General features: G+C 48.4%; 1 protein-coding gene across 1 annotated transcript; it reads right to left on the bottom strand.

Annotated features, from left to right (window-relative positions):
* Positions 1-215: 215 nt before the first annotated feature.
* On the bottom strand, positions 216-5,838 carry LOC141251976 (PIH1 domain-containing protein 1-like). Its single transcript, XM_073670433.1, has 7 exons — positions 5,754-5,838; positions 4,147-4,277; positions 3,870-3,936; positions 3,458-3,643; positions 3,053-3,114; positions 2,890-2,971; positions 216-1,108 (listed from the first exon to the last, which is right to left on the bottom strand). The coding sequence occupies exons 2-7, from the start codon at positions 4,225-4,227 to the stop codon at positions 1,071-1,073; spliced, it is 516 nt and encodes a 171-aa protein (XP_073526534.1). The 5' UTR covers positions 4,228-4,277; positions 5,754-5,838; the 3' UTR covers positions 216-1,070.
* Positions 5,839-7,216: the final 1,378 nt, after the last annotated feature.

Below are 7,216 nucleotides of genomic sequence, written 5' to 3'. Positions count from 1 at the left end.
CTAACTCTCTAAGCCCAAGGGAAGGGCAGCCCTCCAGCCATGGTTCCCTAGAGGTTTCCTCCACAGGGGGTTTTCCTCTCCTGAGTGCTGGAGGGTGACTCTTCGTGAGTCGAGGGTTGTGCCATTTTCGGTGTCATGTAAATTTAAATAAAGTTGAGAACGTTTGACACCTAATTGCAATGCTTTGTGTATTTATTTTGTATGTGTCTGATTCATTTTGTTTGGGAGTCGGGGTCCATCACACTTCACTGAGTCATACGTCTGGACATCTGCTGCCAGCAGTTTTGCCCCAGGGGTTGCCCCTGCTCTGGGGAGTTTGATGGAGCAGAGAAGACAAGAATTATAATAGACTCAATTCTCATAGACATAATATAACCACAGGATTCATGAAACATGGGCTGTCCCGACATATGGTCCTGCAACACAAGCAGGATTACAGGGATCTTAAGATCTTACCTATTGAACATGTTTTGCCTGACACCCCTAATAGGGTGCAATGTCTGAATCGTAAAGAAATTTATTGGATGTATAAACTCAACACTTTGAAGCCACAAGGGCTAAATGAAATCACAGAGGTTTTTATATGAGTCTTGAGGTCAGTTATCACATATACCCATTATATACATTTCTAATTCAATTATATATCATATGTCCACCCCACCCCCCTTTTTTATTCCCAATGTATTCTGACACATGGCTCAAACCCCACAATTCCTACAACACAAAATTCGTTATCGTCCTTATTCCTGCCATACATATTATATATATTGATGATAACAGAACAGCAAGATTTCTAGCCTTGCAATTCGCATACCAATTCCTTCCATGCATTTCCCGAGGTCTTCTACACTAACATCTATATACATATGCCACAGCACATAATAAGAATTAAGTATCTCAGCATTCTACAGTCACACAGCCATCTCCTCATTCCCCCACTCTTTCCTACAACCTGCCCCCTTCTATTTACACTGCTACTGATAACACACATAATATACCTTTAGCAGACTAGTACGTCCCACGGAGACTAGTTTGCATTTTCTTCTCTTCCTTTAGTTCCCTGTCCTCTGTCAGTCAGCCGACGAGGTGTGAGATCCAGCACAGTGATCTGGAAGATCTTATCTTCAATACATTGTAATATACCAATCGTTCAGGAGTTTACACACTTGCGGTCCTCAGTCATCTCTACATGCCCGTCCTCCCTCCTTCCCCCCCTTTCCTCACTGACAAACACCTCATACCTAATACACCAGTAGCAGGCTTGCACCTTCTGCCATTCCTTCAGCTCTTGGTTTTCTGCCTGTCAGCCGACGAGGTGTGAGGTCTGGCAGAGCGGTCTGGACTCTCTGATCTTTCACACATGATACAATATAGCTAGGACTTTGGGATGCATACACTGCGGTCCTCGATCAACTACAAATGTTTTATCCCATGTGCTTTAATATAAATGTTTTAAAACATTTGGATCATTACATTTCAGAGGTCATTTTAATTATTTGTTCTATGGTTTTCATTTTATCTGCATAAGAGTGTAATTAGTCGACCAATAATTTTATTTAATCTATTTATAAATAATTTCACTGTCTCTCTGTAAACCGTTGGTTGGTCTTGGCGCCAAAAATAACAGCGGGCTTTTCTCCTTTTTTTTTTCACCACGTGTAGTTTTATGTATATAAGACCGTTTGATAAATCGGTCTACATCAGCTATGTACCTGAGGAAGTGGACGGGACGTCCACGAAACGCGTAGTAATCGTAGCTTTTAACAATAAACCACAAGATTGTTTAATTATACAATCTCTCGTCATAATTCTTCACTACGGAGGAGCGCGGATTTTTTACCAGCACCTACTTCATCCTACTACAGACTAAAGACAAGAATTATAGCACTCATCCTCAGAATAAGGACTTCTATTACAGTACTACAAGCAGCTTCCTCGCCTCATTCACACAGTGAGTATTTTGGGCACTAATTTACATCAGTATTTGTAAGCTGAAAACCAGAGGGGAACAAACACAGTGAAAAATAGTAACTGAAACACTTTCACCTCTTCTGTTTTGGATCCACTCCTGGCATCTGCTAACAAATACTGATGCAAAATATCGCCATGGAAGTGCCCTAAATTCTTACTGACTGATTTGACTGTTTGAGTTGCAGTCAAGCAACAGAGGTTGCAAGCGTTAAAGGAGTTTTCTGGTATCAAAAACCCCTGTCCCCCTTGCCATTTTTCTCTATCCTGAACCTGTGCTGCCTGCCCCGATCTCAGACTGTCTGACCTAGTCCTTGTCTTCGCTCTCCTGTGTCTGGTACCCTGGTACCTCCGGAATGCTGCTACAGTCCCGGGGACTGCCCTGAAGTGGTACCTGGTGTCTATCGGCGGCCCAGTCTATCCTCACCATCAGAGGTTCTAGTGGAGACCCAGTAGACACCTAGTCACAACCCTCCCGTGGGGCAGTGGGTCCATATCCACCAGTGTTACACCCACATAGCAAATGTGGTACCAATATTCAAGAAGGGGATAACATCTGAGCCTGGAATTTATAGACCGGTAAGTTTAACTTGTACTGTGGGCAACATCTTTGAGGGTTTGCTAAGAGATACTAACCTGGAGCACCTCAATAAGAATAACCTAAACATATGATTATGAGGGATCTGTCCTGCAAACTAATCTGAAAAGATTCTATGGGGAGGTAAGTTCTAGGTTGGACCAGGGAAACTTAGTGGATGTTGTCTATCTGGACTTTTCAAAGGCATTTGATACGGTGCCATACAACAGGTTGGTACATAAAAATTTTCAATATATTATATGGTAAACTTGCTCCACGAAAGAACAAGTCCTTGTGTGGTCGATGGAAAAAATCAAGGAAAATATCAGTGATGCGGTCGTTACCTCTTGACAGCTCCATTTGGTACTTGTTCTCTAGTCCCTCCATGGCCACAGTGATAAAAAATTCCCTGAAAAGCTCATTATTCTAATAAAAAAAATACAAAGTAAGGAGCTGACACAAAGGAGAGCAGACAGCTCGTATGTCGAAATAAGCAATTGCAGTTACCTTAATTTTCTCAAAGAAGGTGCCATTAATAACTATGTCGTATGCAGTGCAGCCGCATCCACCTGTAGGACAAAGTGCACCAGGACTTAGATACTTTGCGGTGCCGACTCAATCCATTGACCTTAGTAGGGCTGCTATGAATAAGTGGTATAAGTTCTTAAAGGGGAATCCAAGTAGTGGACAATCCCTTTAAGTCCCAAATCTAAACCAAAAAAGTTCAAAAGTCAACAACAAGATGTCAAACTTTATTCCGCAGACTGGAAGTGGACCTACCAGAACCTGTGGAGATGGCACCTTTGACCATTGAGGATTAGTAAGTTGTAATACTTGCTATTTTAACCCCTTTAAGGATATCTCTGGACTACCCCTTTAAAAAGAGACGCGCTGTATTAAAAAAAACCGTACTATTATCAACTTCAACATGGGGCTCTCCAAGGCTCATGGGGACTCGATAGCCAGAGGGATCATCAGATTCCAGGATGCTGACTAACTCCTGCTCCGTCAGGTCCGGGGGCGCTGGGATCTGGTTCGACTTGCAGATGTTAATAAAGATTTTGGTATTTTTGGATGTGCGAGTTTTAATGCAGAAACCTAACACAGAAATAAAAACAAAAAGTGAACAAAAATACAATAAAATTGGCAAAAGCCAAGCAGCATTTACATGTAACCAACTGTATAAGAAAAAACGATGTGACCCCCCACGTTGGTTGCATCATGTGACCGCTGCAGTCAATAAGACCCCACTGCCCCACTGTGGTATCTGTCACATAATATGCACAAAGTAATCTGGATAATAATCAGAGGACGCTCATCTCACCCGATTGGGGTCTGATCTGTCTGCTTTCTGGTAAGTTCGGTATTCTGCTCTGTATCTCCTGTTTGGCCTGAAATGAGGCAACAAGTGAGAATCAGTGAGTAACATGAACAGGATGGTTCTGCAAACTGATTTTTCCTGCACCAAAATAGTACAACTGTGAGGGGTCTAAAGCCAACAATACACATTAGGTAAATGTTGGAGACTGCAGCGCCCCCGGCGGCTGACGGAGGAGACATTCACCCTGTGATTGCTGGCCTCTCCAATTCATCTTTCGTACCTTCATCAGCATCTGTTCATACAGCGCTTCCTCCATGTTTGTGTTCATTTCTACAGACAGCAGCGACTTGTCAGACGCCATTTTTTCGGTCAAAGACAGAAGCTCAGGGATCTTGTTTTATAAGAGAAAACCTGAAAAATGAAAATATGTATTAATCTTCTCCACAGACAACGACAAGGGGAGAGTGCGGAAGCCTGACAGCCCACGGCACGACGGGGTGCGGGAGACTGACAGCCCAGGGCACGAGGGGGTGCGGGAGCCTGACAGCCCACGACACGAGGGGGTGCGGGAGCCTGACAGCCCACGACACGAGGGGGTGCGGGAGCCTGACAGCCCACGGCACGACGGGGTGCGGGAGACTGACAGCCCAGGGCACGAGGGGGTGCGGGAGCCTGACAGCCCACGGCACGAGGGGGTGCGGGAGCCTGACAGCCCACGACACGAGGGGGTGAGGGAGCCTGACAGCCCACAGCACGAGGGGGTGCGGGAGCCTGACGGCCTACGGCACGAGGGGGTGCGGAAGCCTGACAGCCCACGACACCAGGGGGTGCAGGAGCCTGACAGACCACGACACCAGGGGGTGCGGGAGCCTGACAGCCCATGGCACGAGGGGGCGCGGGAGCCCCACTGCCCACGACACCAGGGGGTGCGGGAGCCTGACAGCCCACGACACCAGGGGGTGCGGGAGCCTGACAGCCCACGGCACGATGGGGCGCAGTAGCCTGACAGCCCACGACACGAGGGGGTGCGGGAGCCTGACAGCTCACGACATGAGGGGGTGTGGGAGCCTGACAGCCCACGACACCAGGGGGTGTGGGAGCCTGACAGCCCACGACAAGAGGGGGTGCGGGAGCCTGACAGCCCACGACACGAGGGGGTGCGGGAGCCTGACAGCCCATGACACGAGGGGGTGCGGGAGCCCGGCAGCCCACGACATGAAGGGTGCGGGAGCCCGACAGCCCACGACACGAGGGGGTGCGGGAGCCCGACAGCCCACGACACGAGGGGGTGCGGGAGCCCGACAGCCCATGACACGAGGGGGTGCGTGAGCCCGACAGCCCACGACACGAGGGGGTGCGGGAGACCGACAGCCCACGACACGAGGGGGTGCGGAAGCCCGACAGCCCACGACACCAGAGGGTGCGGGAGCCCGACAGCCCACGACACGAGGGGGTGCGGGAGCCCGACAGCCCACGACACGAGGGGGTGCGGGAGCCCGACAGCCCACGACACGAGGGGGTGCGGGAGCCTGACAGCCCACAACACGAGGGGGTGCGGGAGCCCGACAGCCCACGACACGAGGGGGTGCGGAAGCCTGACAGCCCATGACACGAGGGGGTGCGGGAGCCCGACAGCCCACGACACGAGGGGGTGCGGGAGCCCGACAGCCCATGACATGAGGGGGTGCGGGAGCCCGACAGCCCACGACACCAGGGGGTGCGGGAGCCTGACAGCCCACGACACGAAGGGGTGCGGGAGCCCGACAGCCCACGACACCAGGGGGTGCGGGAGCCTGACAATATTGGGAGTGGGATTCTGCACACCTACAGCTAGCTACTTATTGTCCTGAATGTAGTAATCACCTTGGCACATTCCCATCTTCTTACCTGTAGTACAGACGCCAAACACCACTACTCTGACTGCAATCACCCAGCTACAGCGTCACCACGCCTCAGCAACAGGGGAGCGTCTAGATTGGAGTTGATGTCTTGAGGGGGAGGAGTGATTTCATGGAATCATGATGTCACCGGAAGGGGCGGGGCCTTCTCAGTCCAGTGGACACTATTCCACCTTCAGCTGCAGCAGTGCGCACATTGTGCCGGGACAGGAGGACTGGTGATGAGGAGCTCGTGTTCAGCGTTGTGCTGTGAGGACTGAGGCGGGGAGAACTGACCATGTGAATAAATGCTGTGCTGGCATAAAGGGGGGGTGGTGTGAGGGGCATCCAGGGGGCTGTGTGGGTGGTGTGAGGGGGCCAGGAGTGGATTAAGAGTGGCAAGGGCCCAGGACACACACACACCTGATGTATCATGTGACATGTCACATGATCCCCTGTGATAGATCATGTGATAGTTCACGTGAAATTAATTTGGCACAATATTAATTATAATCATTTTTTTTAGGCTGTGTGCCCACTATTCGTTTTTTAAGCGTTTCCGCAGCGGCAATTCCGCTGCAGAAACGCTTAAAAAACGCTTGGTAGAAGGTTTGCCATGTTCCCCAATGATAATCCGCATGTGCACAGCACATGCGGAAATTTCCGCTGCGGATTATCATTGCGGAAAAATCCACAGCATTACCAATTATTCTGCGGAAGTGCGGCGAAAAGAGGGATTGGAAAAGCGGATGCCTGGTGTGTTTGGAACCATACTTTGAAACATTGTGGAACCTCTGTGATTTGTCCTGGACAGTTACCTATTGAGGGATTTAAAGGAAACATCGCCCAAGGCATCTACCGTGACCTCAGATGGACTAGAGATCAGATAAGTCCATTTCTCTTTTTTGGTGTTTTGAACAGTATTTCTGTCATGTAATGGTACTCATTTGTATAAGTGGGTGATTGCTGCTCTTATCTATCTACCTACAGTACAGACCAATTTTTTTGACACACCTTCTCATTTAAAGATTTTTCTGTATTTTCATGACTATGAAAATTGTACATTCACACTGAAGGCATCAAAACTATGAATTAACACATGTGGAATTATATACTTAACAAAAAAGTGTGAAACAACTGAAAATATGTCTTATATTCTAGGTTCTTCAAAGTAGCCACCTTTTCCTTTGATGACTGCTTTGCACACTCTTGGAATTCTCTTGATGAGCTTCAAGAGGTAGTCACCGGAAATGGTTTTCACTTCACAGGTGTGCCCTGTCAGGTTTAATAAGTGGGATTTCTTGCCTTATAAATGGGGTTGGGACCATCAGTTGTGTTGTGCAGAAGTCTGGTGGATACACAGCTGATAGTCCTACTGAATAGACTGTTAGAATTTGTATTATGGCAAGAAAAAAGCAGCTAAGTAAAGAAAAACGAGTGGCCATCATTACTTTAAGAAATGAAGGTCAGTCA

Source organism: Phyllobates terribilis, unplaced genomic scaffold (genome assembly GCF_046119375.1).
Source record: "Phyllobates terribilis strain yellow unplaced genomic scaffold, ASM4611937v1 Scaffold_7839__1_contigs__length_35077, whole genome shotgun sequence".
In the NCBI taxonomy this organism is placed as follows: domain Eukaryota; kingdom Metazoa; phylum Chordata; class Amphibia; order Anura; family Dendrobatidae; genus Phyllobates; species Phyllobates terribilis.
This window is presented reverse-complemented; position numbering and strand designations above follow the sequence as displayed.